This window comes from Corvus kubaryi, unplaced genomic scaffold, assembly GCF_017639235.1.
Source record: "Corvus kubaryi isolate FWS band 111438036 unplaced genomic scaffold, C.kubaryi_AGA036_p1.0 124, whole genome shotgun sequence".
Taxonomy (NCBI): Eukaryota; Metazoa; Chordata; class Aves; order Passeriformes; family Corvidae; genus Corvus; species Corvus kubaryi.
Window position 1 is genome coordinate 3,919,550 of NW_024580659.1, and position 17,990 is coordinate 3,937,539.

General features: G+C 35.1%; 1 protein-coding gene across 6 annotated transcripts in view; it reads left to right on the forward strand.

Annotated features, from left to right (window-relative positions):
- The window catches only part of CACNA2D3 (calcium voltage-gated channel auxiliary subunit alpha2delta 3), a 395,280-nt gene that overhangs the window by 189,675 nt on the left and 187,615 nt on the right, over positions 1-17,990 (forward strand). For all 6 annotated transcript variants that reach the window (XR_006014815.1, XM_042020563.1, XM_042020540.1 and 3 more), the window contains exons 10-11: positions 6,610-6,699; positions 10,366-10,479. Coding sequence is in view for 5 of the 6 variants with exons in the window: in XM_042020563.1 (XP_041876497.1) it covers positions 6,610-6,699; positions 10,366-10,479 (204 nt within the window). In the remaining variant the exon portion in view is untranslated. The remainder of the gene's footprint in view (positions 1-6,609; positions 6,700-10,365; positions 10,480-17,990) is intronic.

Consider the following 17,990-nt stretch of genomic DNA (forward strand, 5'->3'; position numbering starts at 1 on the left):
TTACCCATAATGTTCAGGGAATGTAAGGGGCTTCCACAGCGCCAGACTTTCAGAAAATTCAATTAGTCTTATAAAACAAGGAAAAAAGAAAAGCTGTCTGGTTTATACATTTTCTCATTGAAACACTTACTCTTGATCCCTTCCCCACCTCTTCTCTTTTTGGGACGGAAACAATATTGTAAACACAGTGTTAATTCCACACATTGGCTCTAGAGCACTCACCATTGTTTTCTGGACCACAGTGTGGGAACTACTCACCTAAAAAAAAAAACCAAAAAAACCCACTCTCATTAAAGTATGAAAAAGCATTTAAAGCATTGTAGCTCTCTTATATCCTCTCCTTGGTGACACTCTCCTTTCAGTAATGTATCTTAGTTTCCTCTTGCAAGCACCAGGAAAGATATTATGAAGCCAATTCCTGTTTCATCCCCCTCCTTTCATTTTTCTCTGTCTTTCAGGTAAGAACATGTACCTGACATTAGAGTAAATCTGTACAAAATACACACAGAGGAAGGAAGCCGCCTTTCTCTTGGAATAACATCTCAGTTGTTACTGATGAAACTGCATGCTTTTCCTCTAGAATGTGCAGTCTTTATTCCATTTGCATCTTTACTTAAATTAAGAGTTAAGATTCAACTGGAATCTCTGAACTGAACTCTCTTATCACAGCTATTTTTAAGTAAGCAGTGAAAAGTCAGACTTCTTAATTTATATGATAATGGAGCTCAAGTTATCCAAAGATTCTTGATCCTGCATCGTTTTGTTAAGTAAAGAGAGCAGTCAGACAGAAAAGAAAATATAGCATGAGTACTTTTACCTTTGTAGTGTTCAGCCTTGCTAAATGAAGGTTTTGAAGACTGGTACAAGTTTCATAGTGATTGGTGTAGTGAAAGCAGAAATTTTTTTTGAACAAGCCTCATCATACCTGTTAGGGGTTACTCGATCAAGACCACTCCCTTGTTAAAGCACTAATAAATGTCTGGAGTATTACAGTAGCTTTTTGAGGGACATCAAACACATTTAGGATAATTAAGCATTTTAAAGTTTAACACATCCATGTGTTTTTGCGATGGGAAAGGAGAGAAGGTTGGAGAAAATAGGTTTTCAGCCCTGAATCTCTAGCATGTAACATGCTTTTCTTTAAGAAAGTGTGGAGATGCTTTGAAAGAAGTAATGATTCTAAGCATCTAGACCTCTTCCCTGCCAGCTTAAAGAACAGCCAAGTAATGCAGTCTTGAGTTGGAAATCCTCATTTATTTTTTTTTGCTGCTAGCAACAACCTACAAGGAGGAGATGCTAGTATAATTTGTATAATATGTTTAGACATTTCCACATGATTTGAGCAAGTTGTTCTACTACTTTTTTGCAAAACTGCTCATTCTTTAAGTGCTTGTTTTTTGTAGCTTTCAGAGCAATGAAGATCTAATTGAACCATGAATTTCTGTCAGGTACGACTTCAGAAAACATTCTTCTTTTCAGAAAACTTATTCAATGGAGTTTGCTTGATGTATTTATAAAAGACAAAGTTACAGCTTCAAATATGACAGTGATGTGAGTGGTGTTAATATATGTGCCGCCAGTTTTACTAAGATACACAGTAAGCATCCCAGTACTAGATTTTTTCCAAGACACAGTGTTTCAGCTTTCATTTTACAATAGAAGAATACAGTAGTTTGTTTTAGGAATAATTATATTGTCAGGTGATATGGCAGGTGTCACAGTGTCTCCACTTATTTCTAAAAGTTTTTACAGCCTAGCAATTGCCGTAAATTTTTGTGTTGGCACATACCTGCAGGGAAGTTCAGTTTAGATGTGTGGATATTTTAAGCTATCCCTAATTCACGGAACTAGCTTTAAGTTTCGTTTATCACAAAATTTAAATCTGTAATTACATTGGGTAGCATAACTGAGGTTGAAATTAATCTGTGATCCTAAATGAGGTTTAATAATATAGAATATGCAAGGTATATTTGAATTTTACCAGACTATTTTATAATTTGGCATTAGAGTTAAACAGCTGCTACCTTGAAGTGTATCAATTTGCTATACACAAATTTAAAAAAGAGTGGGAAATAGTTCAGACACTATTCTGTCACCGTCTGCACTTTCTCCACAAATTACAAACATGTGGAACTGCCTATTTTAATACCAGTTTTCTTGGGCCAAGAGGTTTTCATCTTTGAGAAACTCCATGTTACAATTTACCTACCCCGAAGGAATCGGATGACAATCTGATTTAATGTAACTCCAGATCTGAAGTAACAATATTACAATATACATTCCTCTTTTATATGTTTTTTTAATGTGCTATATATGGGTTGAGGACATTTCTCTGTAAATGTTTCCAGATGAAATATATCATCTTCTAGATGCACAGATAGGCACAGTAACTCCAAACTAAATCAAGAACTTATCCCAGTGTAAATTCGTATGACAGAAATAGACAGATGTAGAGTATAACTTCCAAAAAGCTTTTATTTTTCTATGCAATTACCAGAAATTAAATAACCAGAAGACTGATTCAGCAAAGAAGCTGAGTGAAATTGCCAGTTAGAGGTTGGTAAATACAAATTTTACATATTGAATTTTATTTAAGCAAATTACTTTTGCGTATTTATCTATCCATCTCTGTCAGATCTCAAAAAAAAAATTCAATTGCATTGCTTAGCTGTTAAAAACCCCAAAATAGTAAAGTCTTACTGAAGTCTACTCTTATTTTAAAACTGTCAAGCTGTTATAGACCCTCAAAATTTTCAGTAAGCCCCTGACCACTGAAATTTGGTCTGACATTTTCTATTGCAGTAACTAATTTACTTAAGAAGAAATTGGTTTTAATCTGAGTATATTGAATCTTGGGCTCTTTGTTCAGCATTGTTTTTATGATGATTTTTTTCCCAGAAAACCCCCTTTTCCAACACAACGTGTTGGGGGTTGGATAATCATCACCAGAAAGCTAACCTCTAAATGTCCTGACAAAGGGTTTGGAAGGGGGGGGGGGGGGGGATGCCTAAATGCATTTTACGTTTACATTTATCTGTCAGTACGTGTGGGTAAACTTTCCCATGACACACAAGTGAACATCACTCTCCCACCTCACACAGGCCTTCTGATTGCTGCTTTTTCTTTCCTCGTTTGTGTGCTGATGTAGTCCATCTTCACAAATCTGATAAATCTTTGCCAAGTACGTCCCAGGACCATTTGGAGTTACAGCAAGTGTGGATAGGCAAGGGAAGTGATTCTAGAAGCAGCCAAGACTTGCAGTAAAGCTGACAAGGAAACCTAGAGGAATGCTGAACCCATTAATGATGCTTTTCTGTAGGAAGCTTAACCTTGTCAGACAACTAATAGTGAATATCATGCTTTTCCAGTGTAACTGTATAACCTCTGCTGCATGTATTTGTTGTGAACTCTTCCTTTTTGGAACCAGTGGAAAATGCTTTATTCATTGGCTTGAATCCATGGTCCTGTGCCCCGTCTAATTTGCATATTCCTACTCATCATAAGTGATACCTTATTTTCAGTAAACATAAGTAGGTTCTAATAAAATGTTTGTGCAGGGTACTGGGACTCCTGTGTGGCATATTGGCTTAACAAGAATGAAATAAAACTTTGTTGTTTGTAAAAAAATTAAACTCAATTAACTAATTCTGAAGCCCTAAAGCAAAAACCAGTAATTTTTAAAATGGATTCTTTTTTTCTAGCTAAGTGGGAAGAGTGGAGATGGGGACTTGATTTGGTCACTTTACAACAGTAAACTTGCTATTGGTTTCCTTCTATTTTGTCAGTGCCAGAGAGATATAATATAAAGGGAAACAGGTTTCCAGGACATCCAGGAGAGGGATCTTCTATAAATCATAGCAAGCTCAACTTATTGAGTGATATATCTCTATTTGTGTGGATTTAGGTAGTGTTCTCATGTTAAAATGCATTAAAACACCCTGTGAGGTCTTGTGGACTGTGTGCCAATTAAAAGGTGAGCCAAGCTCACTGTTGTGACAAGCTTTGTCATGATGCTGGGGAAAAAAATCATTGGTATAATTCTGCAGATGTTTGCTACAGTAAACATGGGTGCCAGGCATTTGGGATTGCCTTAGCTGACAGCTTCTGTGATTTTTTTTGTGTTTGTCTGAGATGGGCTGATTGTTACAGCTCTTACCTGGCATTGGAGAATTGAAACTTGGTTCTCTGTGTTAATGTATCATTACCTGCTTTCAGATGTGTTTGTTTCCTCAGATGTCAAATGAAGATGGCTGCACTTTGGTTTTTTCCTTTTTTTTTTTTTTTTTCTTGTTTGGAAAGGATAAAACTTTGAGGGTTATGGGGTATTCCTATATTACTGTAAAGGAGGCCGAAGAATTTCCCTGATGGTTGTTCAGACACTGAACTCTGTTGTTTGCTTGGAGGGTGACCACTTTCCATTTGCTTCCAGAATATAAAAATTTGTTACCTTGTGATCATTTTCTAATCTCAATAAACCTTGTGAGGCCATTAGAACAGCCTCTAAGATAAGAGATCAGTAAAAGGAGTTGCCTTGAAATTTCCTGAGAATTGCCACCAAATTAGTAAATTATTCTTCAGGTTTTCTGTGGGCTAGATAAATCAGTGTCTCATTTTGGCTACAAGTTTGATAGCTTCTGCCATGAAGGAAAAATTCAGTTTCACAGTTTTCTGGCCTTCATCTTGGAAGAGTTTTTAAATTGCCTGCAATGACCTGAAATCAGGAAAGGAAAATCAAAATCAAATTCTTGCCTGCATTCAGATTGCCCCCTCTACCTCCCTAACTTCTCCTGTGTTCTGAATCATGAAAGGTGCTCTGAATATGTGTCAACTCTCAAGCACAGATTTGCTGAAATAAATTTCTTAACTTGAATTATTTAAATTCAGTAACTTTTAAATCCTAGTAAATCAAAAGTAGGAAACTGAGAAAAGAGCAAAACGTGAGTTGCTACCATATTTTGAGACGCAATTTTACCTAATCCCCAAAGTATGAAAACTGTAATCATCTGACCAAGTATGATCCCAAATCCTTACAATTGTTCCTTAAACTGTGAGACTAGAAAAGGGAAATACACCAGGTTGTACGAAAAATGCTTTCAACAACCTCATTATAAGAGAAATTCCAAGTTCAATCAGGATAATTGTTTATGGATTTATCCTCTTGTTCAGTTATGCCAAAGCCATACGCAACAGTGGTGTGATTTTAATGTGCTGTTACTTGAAGAGTAACTGTCCCATGACACGCAGAATATGAAGGACATAAAAACCATCCTGGGTTTCTTCTCATTAAAGTTCTGGAAGACTTCATCCTGATTTACCTGCACATGTGGATTTGTATCCTCATTCTCTTCAGCTCATGTCTTTCAGATTCTTCTGGATGATCACAGACACCTCCCCAGCTGACACACTTCTGTGCTTCCTCACACAACTTCAGTGGGGATCTGACCCTGTAATTTTGTAATCAGACATCAATGTCTGATTGTCATAATTGTGTGCCTAATTTGCATTCAGAATTACCAGGATTATGCATGTCAATTAGGTATATGAGTCTACAAATAGACATTGCATATTCTGGTATTTGCACACGGAAATTAAGCATACAGTTCCCCGGGAATGTTTGTGCACACAGTTGGACATATACCCAAGTCAAACCCTGGGAAATTCAGATATTAGTCTACAAGGGCTCCAAAATGATAGCAGAAAGAGACTGAGATAAACCAGTTTATTACTAAAAAGAGCTTTTTAAGTTGTAAAGGTGAAGTATGCTTTTTGAGTCACTAAGAGCAGGAGGCTCCTGCTTCTTGAGATGTTTGGTTTCTGAAAGTTATTGAAAGTGGAATTCAGGTGGCTTTTATCTCATTCTGAAATCACGTATTCTTTTTTTTAAACTGATATTTCAGTGGTATATTTCTTGCCCTGACATTTTTTTCTCTACTTGCTGGATTGAAATACCCTTTTCTGTTTTGTAGTGCTTTTGTGCTTTTTAGCCACTTGTGAAGACTGAAATAACACTTCACAAAAACACTGCCTCCCCTGCTATTTCCCACCACACAGATCTTCATTTTCTTCTTACAAATTAATAGGCCTGTATTCCTGTGTAGAATAGTTTTTTATAAATCTAATATTAGTATTGACACTGATAAACTGCATTTATACTGCAATGACCTAATGATTACAGTCTAGCATCTTCTAGAGCTATGTACTCTCAAGGCTAAATTTCAGAGAGAACTGGTTTTTTTTAAGTATCAGACTCTAAAAACCTAGAGGGAACATAGTTACAAATTATATAAAATTACTATATGAAGTGAAAAGAAAACATGAAGATCTCTAAATAGAAAACAAACAAAAAATCAAAGCAAAATTATTTGATTGAATAAGTAGCCAAAAAGGTATCTTGTGATGCCTTTGCCTTATTATTGTACTAACACAATCTTAGTTTAGTGTTACTTAGAGACAAAAAGGATTAACTGGGAATTGCTTTTTTAATTTGTGTATGTGGTCATTTAAGTCTAAGAAATAAGTCTAAAGTATTCAGAAATCCTTAACCATTGACCTTGACATGTCTGTCGTAACAACATTCTGACAAATGAAACTTCCTTGTTCATATTTCAGCATTTCAGGGAACACCTTGACAAACTTTTTGCAAAAGGAATTGGAATGCTGGACATTGCTTTAAATGAAGCTTTCAACATGCTCAATGAAGTAAGTTCACACTTTCCAGCTTTTTTTTCTTTTTCACCTCCTTCTTGTTTTCCCTTTTTTCAACTGAATTTATATTTGTGAAAATGTTTTAAAATGTTTCCTTAAGTATAATCATTTATTTTGAGGAAAAAATATTAAAGTGTGTTAGTCTGCTGGAACATGAAAAAATCTCAACTAAATATCAAAGTGTCTTTTGATTGAAGGATGTACCTTGGAAATAAGAGCTCAAACCCAAATATTCTCCAAAAGTGTGTGACTTGACAAGTGCGCCTGCCTTTGTGCTGTGTGATCATAGATTAATTAATGGTTTTAATTCCTGTGTATTCAACTTGAAGGGCAATATTGATTGATTCTTTTCCAGGCATAAAATCCTAAAATGAAAAAAGAAGTATCTTTTTCCACCCACTGCTCATGTGTTCAGTTAGACAGTGTGGAGCTAATGCCTTCATGTGGTGCATGCCAAAATTGACAATGGGAAAAGGTGCATGAAGCAAAGGACACTGTAGGCTGTTTGTAGAGGTTTTATTAAAAATTGTGGGCACCAAATAGAGTCTTGGGAACCAGAAGCACAGTATGAATGCCTCAGTGCAAGAGATGTTCTATGCTAGTCCTCCAAATCTATGTAAACTGAAAAAACCCCACACTGCAGGAATGAATGAGATCTGAAATGAGATCTGTTGCTTTGGTTTAAAATCTGTGAGGTAACTGAAGTTATAATGATGAATGTGGTATAAAAATCTCATTAGATAAACTGATAGTTTTGAGAATAAACGGGTCTGACATCCCATGTGCTGTATTGTACCCACAATGAGAGATCTGTAAGACCATGATGGACTATGCTACATGTGTGTTCAGCTCTCTTTAAGGTGCTGCATTGATTGCTCTTATTTATACTTAAAAAGGAAGTGTAATAGGTTCAATCTTTCTTTCATATAAACTTCCAGAAATGCCAGCACAAAAATCTTTTCCATTTTATATAGGCATATCTGCAAAGTCTCTGGGAGCTTCAATTAAGCAGCCTAGGCCAGAGAAAAAGCTGCTAAGTCTCCCCTTAGGAGACTACAGCAAACCATTTTCCACTTTGCCTACAGGATGTGACCTTTATGTGCCAGAAGCCTATTCTTTGAATTATAGGTTAACTAAGGATGTCTTTTATACATTAAAAAAAAAAAAAAAAAAAGAGCGGGTGAATGGGGAGGGGGAAGGAGCGGGTGGTGTAGGAAAGGAAAAAAAATAGAGAAAGCTTTGTGTTACACAAATAGTCTGTTAAGATTCTGGTTGGATTTTAGAACGGTTCAGGGGTTGCACTAATTAAACTCAGTCAATTTTGCCTTGCAATTACTTTTCAGTATTTGCTATGGTTGTCAAGACTTGAAGATGGTTGATACTGATATCTTTGAAAAGCACATTTAAAAATCCACTTCCAAATTCTTTCCAATCATCAATTTAGGCAGTGTACATTATACAGGGTAAGAATACAGAAGTGCTTGGTACAGTAGTTAGGCACCTACTGTGTCATGTGACAACTGCAATTAAATCTTTTGGTGACAAACGTGCTCTTTGCAGTGATTACCTTTAAAAAAAATCATAGCCAATTAAATAAAATTCTGTGACATTTCAAAGACTGTTAATCACAACCAAATGCTGTAAATGTCAGGATGCATTGAAATTTTTGCTGCTAACTGATGAATCACTGAGTTAATTGTAGTTCATCATAAACCCCTTGTCATTGTTATTATTATGGAAAACACTTTCATCACTCTTGCTATTCAATAAAATTAAAAGTTTTAGACAAATATGAGAAGATATTACTCATCAAAGTATCTGAATTTAATCTCATTCTTCAAAATATTCAGATAACTATGTAGAATAATGCAGATGCATACAGAGTGGTATTTTAAAATAAATATACAAAGGCATTTCCCCTTCACTAATTTCTCTTTTAAGATACCTTGCCACTTTCAATATATATTGTCCATGTGAGGAAGATATCCCTAGACAAAGCAACTTCACCTTTATGAGAAAATACTGGCTCTAAGACCATGAATGAATCCAACTTTGATAGTTCTGGTTAAGACTGGAAAACCTGTCATGACTGGAGAATTTTAAGGACTGACTGCCTTGAAATTTCACAGGGAAGAGTTTTCACCCAGGCAGTGATCACAATACAGTTAACTCTGTAAATCCACATTAGCTGCCCTTTAAACAGAGTGTTTCTGTTAATGTTTGCTGAGTTTCCTCTTTGACAAAAAAGAAGCTGATCTTGAGGAGAGATGCAGGTGATAGAAATGGTTGTTGAAAGTGGGTGTGATTACTCAGATACAAAAATGTGAAGGCAGAAGAAACAGAGGACTTCTGGAACCCACCATCTACCCTTTTGTACTGCTGGCATTTCTATAAAGATGAAATTTTTAGGAGAACTTTTTTAGAAAAAGTGGGTTTTAGGGTTTTGGAAAAACAGTGAATAAGTAAGGGTGAATAGACTGTGGAAAGCACAAAAGACAGAGCTATTGCTAGTCCAAATCAAACCAGAATACTGTGAATAATTTTTCATGAATGCAGGGCCTGTCAGCCTCCCTGCAAAGTAATTCACCTGTGAACATAGGTACTGCTTTTTAAAAGGGACCACCCTATTCTGGGGCACAGCAAGGCTGGTGAGGTGGGACAAGGTAATTCTTGCTTGGCTTTTTCAGCATCAAGAGAGGGGTGATAGAATGGGCCTCGTCTGACCTTGAATTTGATAATGTAGATGAAAACTACAAGAAAATATTTGTAATATCCCATTTATTGACCTTTTCATAGATTTCTTTAAAGTGTTAGTACAGAGGAATTAAAAATCAAATAATTTTACAACTTTGCTTTTTTTTGCTAAAAGATGGATGTTTCACCAAAGTTCCTTGAATGTATAAGGTAATACACAGACAAGAACCTATTCTGCAACCAAAGCAAATGGAGACACATGGACTTAAAGTCAGAGCACCAACTCCAGAATAAAGAGATCAAAGCTCATATTATGACTCAGCCCAACGTGTTTGCTCTTTGACAGGAGAAAATTCCATTTGTGTAACAAAGCTTTCTTTGCATACACCAAAGGATTGCTGATTGCTGTCTGAGAACCTGTGCTCAAGTACTGCTCCTCAGCAGCTTGAATTGCTTATATGTATTCATTTTGGGTGATAGGAGAATCTCCGAATATATAAATACAAACTGGGTTCTCCCAGATAAATATTTTAAGGAAAATAGCATATAGAATGTAATCCTGAGTGAATATGAATGAATGCCCTATGAATAGTCATATGTCTCTCTATGAGTTGTGTATCTCCTGTGCTTCGCAGAAAAATCATCATTCATTACTTCTTTTTGTGTAACTTGTTCTTTTAAAATGATATTTAAATCAAAGCAAACCCCATAGATGCATCAATACTTATCATCTATCAAAACCAGGGGAATACCATTTCAATTTTAGTAGAACTATATTTATATATGTTTCTTATTTTTCAATTCACCAAGATCATAATATCTTTGATAAAATGCTTTCAGCCTGAATATTTTCGACTTCCTCTAAGGATGCTAGAGATTTGACAAAATCCATGTTTATCCAGTGTGATCCTATCTATCTTCATTTAACAGGAATGTGCTGTTTCTAATGATTGTTTCCTTTTGCAGTTCAATCACACAGGACAAGGAAGCATTTGCAGCCAAGCCATAATGTTGATCACTGATGGAGCTGTGGACACATATGACACAATATTTGCAAAATACAATTGGCCAGACAGAAAAGTAAGTATGTTATCACCTTTCCTGAATGGAAACCCCAACGCTTCATAAGGAGTCTAAAGTGTATGTCTACTGAAAAGTCAGTAACGATCTTGCTAATGATCTAAAGATGATTTTGGATCACTAATAGAAAAATGATGCTTATATGGTATTGCTTGAGGATAGGAGATGGTCTTTTACTGTGGTAATGAACTTAGGCTAATAAGATATAAAGGCATTATTTCCCTCCAGGTTACATTTTTGAGCATTATATAATCATTCCCCTGAGACACATCATTAAACATGAAAAAATTTTTCTTCTTTCTCCCAAAATACACAATAATAATTCAATGCTTTTTCAAGCTAAAGATAGGTGTTTGCTGCAGACGGTGAATGGCACACTATGACAGGAGAAAGAGCAGATGTAGTACTCAGTATTTTTAATTTCTTCATTTGGCAGAGTGAGGGATAGAGCTGGCAGTTGGTAAGATTTTATTAAAAATGTATTTGGCTCTATTGATCTGTATAAAGAAATTTGCCCAGAGTTAAATTACCTTGTTTCATAACACGTGGAAGTTTCACAGTAGGGCAGAAATGCCTGGAATTTTCCTGACGAGTAAGCTCTACTGGGCCTTGTGTCTGTATGCAAAATAACTTTCTTCTACGTTTTTTCTTTTGCTAAAGCAAGTTTTGGGACTATTTTAGGAAGTTTTTGTTGTTCTTTGCCATGTTATATATGCCTGTGGAAGTAACAGCCACACTTTTTGAAGTGCAATTTGAGCAAGTAATAGATTAACATGACTGTGTTGCATAGGGTTCTGTATTCTGTGGAAAAAAAGTAGTTGTTTTAATTTGCAGCTTTTAGTCATGTTTCTTTATTATAAAATTCTGTTTTCTTAGTGACTTTGTTAGCTCTGTTTTATGCAAACATAGTATTGTTCCACTGGACAGAAGGCCTAAAAGCCAAAAGTTTTGTGGCCAGTCCTTCCTATCTTACTCAATGGGATACCATCTAATTAAAGTTGTTGAGTCCTCAAATACTCCATGAGAACATTTTACTTCATCTAGCAAAAACTGGTGTCTAAGGAGATTCACAGAATCCCTGAGAAGGATGTGCCTCTGATGTGCTGTATTTTCCTATACTTTGGAGTTAGTTCCTCTCTTAAGGAGAAGAGACCGTGGGGAAACTCTTATCGTAAGAAATCAGCAAGGAAAGAATTCTCTGAAAGAGTCAGCTAAGTATTTTCACAAAAAAAAGTGTTGTATATCTTTCATGTGCCAATCCACAGCTCTATCTGAGATAACAATGCTCAGCACAGCTGTTGCAATAAGCAGAAGGTTTCCATTGAGAATAATTCTGCAAAGGCCTACATGAAGAGTCCTGCCTTGTTTAACAAGGATGTGGTGTCTGGGGAGTAGCTTTTAGTTAATATGCAATATCCTACTCAGTTCTTCTAAAAATATTTAGTGTAGCCTTGTAAATTTTATATTAAGAAACATGTATGGAAAAAAAAATCCAATTGGTTTTTCCTCTTTTCAGCCTGAAATGTGTATGAAAAATGTAAAAGATTTCCATATGTATGCTTTAATGCATTAGAGCTTTGAATGACTTTGTTGGATTTGTTATTCTAGAAAGGAACACTTATTGTAAATGCAATATCTTACATATTTGCAGTGTCAGTGTGCCTAGAAATTATGCATGCCACGCACTTGAAATTCACTGCCTTTGCATTACACCATCTTTATTCTCTCCAAAGCTGTTTTTTACATTTATAAATAAAACCTTTGAACTGCTTGATAGTTTTTTTTTCATGTGCATTTTTTGTTCCCTATTATCTATGTATTGCCCTGCCATTTTATAATTTGTGTTTTTCCTGCATTTTCATACTGGGGTGGACAGTGATGGAAAAGGTAATCGCTCTAATTGAGGTAAATTCTGAAGTTTCTGTTTACTTCAATTACCTGATCAGCAAAGTACCAATTTCAGTTTTAGTTGATCTAATGTTAGATAATGGCAAATGGTTTGTAATTAGTTGCAGCAGAAACATCTTGTTCTCTTATAGAAAGGAAAAAAATTCTTCATACGACTGTGAAGACTTGAAAGGTTTGTCAATGAGAATCTGTAAAAATAGAGAGCAAAATACAAACTGCCAGGATGTAAACAATTCATATTTTGTTCCTTTTTCCAAACCATTTATATCTTTGCAAAAGATAGTCTTAAAAATATATATATACACTATATAAACAGGGAAAAGAGCAATTTATTATGTATTATTGGAGATATATTCTGTCTAACAGCTGATTAAAAACTCATCTTCCTTCTGATAATGCATTAAAATCAAATTGTGTTGCAATTATTAGGAAAGGGAATAAAATGGCTCCAATTAAATCCCCAAAGTAGCTTAAATTAAGCAATTGAATTTTTTGGGGGAAATCAGCCTGATTTTTTGTATGAACTAGGAAATTATGACCATCAAAAGACTATTAAAATTATCTTTTGGACTGTTTCCTTGAAAGAAGTAATGCTTTCATTTTACTGGGATTTTTTATGAGTCTCTATCTCCCTCAGAAAAAAAAAAACAAACAACAAAAACAAACCCCAAAACATTTCCAACATTTCCTCATGTTTACTTAATATCTTCTGCTACTTAAAATGTAAATCTAGTAGATGCTATTTTTATCACGCACTATATTTTATTATATGGCTAGTTGTTAACAACTATTTCCTTTTTTTTTATGAGGCCATACGTGCAACCTTGCACCTTAAGGAGCTGATTCTCACTCATTAGAAAAGAGTTTGTGCTATAGACATAATTTTTCTTGTTCATGAAACTTACATTCAGTACTTTCAATTTCCTGTAATTCACTCAAGGCAACTCTGCCACGTGAAGTACCAAAAAGGGAACAACTAATCTCCAAGGGTAAATAAATCTACACATCTCATATAAAAGCCCAGATTTTCATCACGTAGCAGAAATCAGTGTTTACAAGGAATAGTACCAAGGAAGTGTGTGTTTACAATGACAGATATAATTTAGTTGCAATAATTTTATTTTTTTTTAAGATGCCCTATTTCAGGAGAAAGCCTTTTAAGTCTCAAAATATCTTTTTGATGTCCCTTGTACCAGAGTCATGCTTTTATTCTGCTATTGCTCCTACTATGAGATCCAAACGCATTACTGGAAACCAAGCAAAATACTGCACTTAGGTACCTATTTCTCTAGGTTCTTATTCTAATTCTACCCATGAAAAGCCATGGGTAGGGGAGGCAGGAAGACAGGTGTGACTACATGAAAAGATAACGCTTCAGGTCTGCTCCCAGAAGATAGTACCACTAATGACCTTTTCTTAAATAAAACTGTCCTACTTCCTTTCTACTGGAAAATTCCAACAATAACTAACAGAAAATTCCAGGAAGATTAATCTTGTAAATGTTGCTGAAATGTTATAGCCCACCAAAAATTGAAATTATGGTGAGATTAGAGATACTAACAGCGCTTCAAACTTTGTCAGGTTCTCAGCTGGAAGCCATTTTAGTCACTAATTGAAAATTAGTAATCTTGGAACAGAAAGTATCTACTTAAATATTATTGAACATATTTTGTCATTTAAAAATTACTATTCTCAGTATGTTGTGATATTGCAAAGGAAAATAAAGCAGTATACTGTTTTGTATGAATGTGTGAGGAAAAAATTTTAAACCCTATTAACTCACTGGCAACTCCATGAAATCTCATGATGTTTTGTCCTCCACTGGCTAAAATGACCCAGTGCCTGCATATTTGAGGGTCTTTTTCTCTCCTCCACTTCCCTATTGTTTTTATGTGCCTGTCAAGTTCTATATTGCTACAAAATCTGTCTACTCATTGTTTTGGAGAAGTCCAAAAGCATTTCTTCCACAACCATGATTGAGAGCAGAGTCTAAAATCGCACTGAGATCAAAGGGAAATCTGCATTTCAGTTTGGATACAGAATTTTAGAATTTTTTTCTCATAGGGATTAATGCAGCACTCAGGTGGTCAAGGAAGATGTCAACTTTGTGACCTTTCATGACTTATGACAGCCAGAAAGAGATATTCTGCTCCCTTGGCCTGAGAGGTCTTTGCTTCATGATATTGTAAATGAAAATGTAATATCTGGAAAAGAAAGCAAAAGAATCATTGAATCATTTGAACTTTATCCTTCCCTTTGGGTGGGTCTTTGAGTCTGAAAATCATTTGCTTCCATAATTATCTGAAATACCTATATGCTATGGTAGATATATGCAAAACCAGAAGCACTAATTCCTAAGTCAAGTCAAAAGGAAACCAAAATCCCACCTAAAGTTTCCTCATTTTCTAAAATCAAATCCAGCTAGAGATTCTGGGATAAAAATACCTCTGTATCCAGTTACCTTGTTAGTTATTCTGCAGCCTTTCTTTTTCTGGGCAAGTAACAGGGCATAGAACTTCATCTGTCTGTCTCCTGTTATTCTGAGGGCTCTGGGTAGAATTGGGTGGCACAGAAAATTTTTCATTATGCTTATGAACAATTACAACAAGGCAGAGATTTAAGATGGTTTCTATGACTGCTAAGACTTCAAGTGGGGTGAATAGAAAGCATAACTGCAATAACATCTTTATTCCAATTGCTAAATGATTATGATGTAGAAATACCTAACAGCTAGTGCTACCCGTGTCTTAATGGAACTGTTGAAATTACAATATAAATAGTTCCATGACTTTTAAGTGTTTATACCTGCTCTTACATCTGCTTTATAGGAAAAAATTCACAGTCTGGCAGGTCTGGACCTATATACAGTACTTAAAATTATAATTGAATCCAGAGAGCAGCACCTTAAATTTTGCTAGATTTAGATTTGATTTCATAATAGAATACTAGATTTGCAGACAGTAATAATCAGTCAATAGCTCCTTAGTTATGTGGCACTTTTATGCATACCTTTACAGGATCAATATTTATAGTAAATTTAATAATATACGGGTTTCTTAAATATTTAAGAAAACACCTGGTCATTCCTGGTGAGAACTGGTCACTTGGTCACTAAAGATCTTAATTTCAATCTGCTCATTTATATTAGAGATCTGTGAAATAAATATTTACTTTTAATGGTTCTGCTTTTTTTGTTTTGGTTTTTTTTTTTTTTTTTTTAACTATCAATCTATTTAGTGAGTTTATTTAGTGATCCAAAATCTATTGGCTTCAACTGCATATATGAAATAAATGTCTGAGCTTTGAGTATGTGTAAAATTCCCCAAACATTTAGATTCTGCCACAGGACAGGAAAGGAGGCTTGCCTTACCCTCCTTTAGAAAAGGAAGATGTAAACATGGCATGTTTTCATTTTCTTTGTCTGAAAACCATCCTAAAGAAATCAATGGGTGCTGTGAAAGGCTACAAGAGAACGGGCGGCTGCATCATGGCATCGCAGTGGTGGCAAATCATCTTTCTGTCCATGTCTGCCATCCACAAGGTTACAAACCTTTCTGCAAATCTTTAACCAAGTCTGTAGGAACGTGGCAGTGTTGGCAACACAGAACATCAGTACAGCAAATTGAATGTCTCGTGTGCAGTCCTGTCTGGATGTTATTAAATAGATTTTTTTTTCTGAAAAGTCTGACGTACTTTGGAGGCGGATGTCACGACTGCTGCACGAACCCGGTGCTTTATTACTGGTAATCTCAAGAACAAAAGACACTTTATAGGCCTTTCAAGTTATGACACAACTTACATGAATTACTTATCGTTTTAGGCACTCCTGTAGTATGATGAAAGATGGGGGTATGAGATCAAAGAGAAGTTTTTGATTTCAGGATAAAGAGAAACAACTCCTCACAGCTAGATTCCTGCCCCAAGTGTGATTTTATTTGGGAAAAAAAAAAGTTTAAAGAAGGTTTTATTGCGCCTTATTACTTCTCCTCTTAGAGAGAAAAATAGGACCTGTTTCAGTGAATATTTCTTTTGGTCAAAACAAACATAATTTCTACAAGTTTGTCACTAGTATTTTTACTTGAATTTTTAATATGACACTCAAAGCAGTTAAGATCTCTTTTTCAGTCTATTGTCAATTTAATTTGCCATGAAGAAGCTTATCCTGCAGTGTTTAAACCGAAAAAATGGAGAGATGTTTTTTGTGAAGATAAGGGTAATTAAATATTATCCTCAGGGTATATGGGGACTGCCAGAGGAGGGATTACTACCTCTTGTGTACAGTCACTTGGCTAGAATCATGGAAGGGCTAATGCTTTCTGAATGTTTGAAGAATTTTAAATGGAATGATAATTTATACACAATGTAAATGCATGTTCAAAGTGCCCTTGCCATGCTAATATTTGTCATATAATCAGAAATAGATACAAAAGTAAATTAGCCATGAGTCATACAGAGCACCTTATAAGCAAAGGCCAGTCTAAATGGAGAATAATCCACAATCTGAAACAGGTTGTCCAAAGCACTCTTTGGGAACTCATGGGTATCAATAACAAAAATCATTCCTTTTCCTTGTAAAAAAAGAAGTTAACTTTTATGTAGTATGTAGACAGAGAGAGATCCAAAAGTTGAGATAAAATAAGTGTCCATAAAAAGTGTCTAGATGACTACAAGTAATCACTATTTGCATCTGGCACAAAACTCCTTGACACTGAAATATATGTCTGGTGGCCATAGAGAGACTAAAATATAATAATTAAATATCATAATAAGAAGCTGATATATTATGGATTCTGCTTACTAAAAAAAAAAAACCAAACAACCAAATCTTCTCCTGATATTTTATGTGCTGTGAGCTCTTAGTTGTTAAAAACTAAGTTGTTATGCCAGAAGCAAGACTGTTAAAGTAGGCATGGTAATTGCACGAACATGCCTATTTTGTTCTGTGGACTATGTCTATTTTGAGGTAATGTTTTTTTGTGAAGAATTGTGTCATCTGCTTAAGGAAATGGTGAGATCATTTATTTCTTGAACTTCTTTAACAGCATAATAAAAACTGTATTTCAGTTTGTGTGGTTTAAATTGAGCAATGCTGCAGTTATCCTAAAAGCCAGGATCCAGTTTATAGACTGTTTTTAATTCTCTTTATAATGTATGCATCTTCTTAAACACTACAGACAGAAAAGAGATGTTGAAAGTTGTCAGAGCTGTTCTATTTTAGGTGAATATCAACAGTCTCTGTAAAATATCAGGAATGCATATTGTACTTGTGAGTGATCCAGCACCTAAAAGGTGACCATAGATGCATATATAAAACCCATTTGGTTGCATTTCACCATAAAGGGATAATACAGTACTCCAAACAATTATTTTGGATTAATATAATTTAAAAAATAAGTATAGATAGTAAAAGAAAGTTAAGGTTATGTTGGATTGAATGCCTTCTTAAATTACCTGTTTAAAGTATGCCTTTTAGAAAGAGTTGAAATAATGCGATTTTGTATTAAATGTAACATTACAGACAAGAGTCATGGTGAAAACTAAGTTGGTGCAAGAGATAAAATGCAGGTTATGTTCACTCATCTCTGGTTCCTCCACCAATAGCC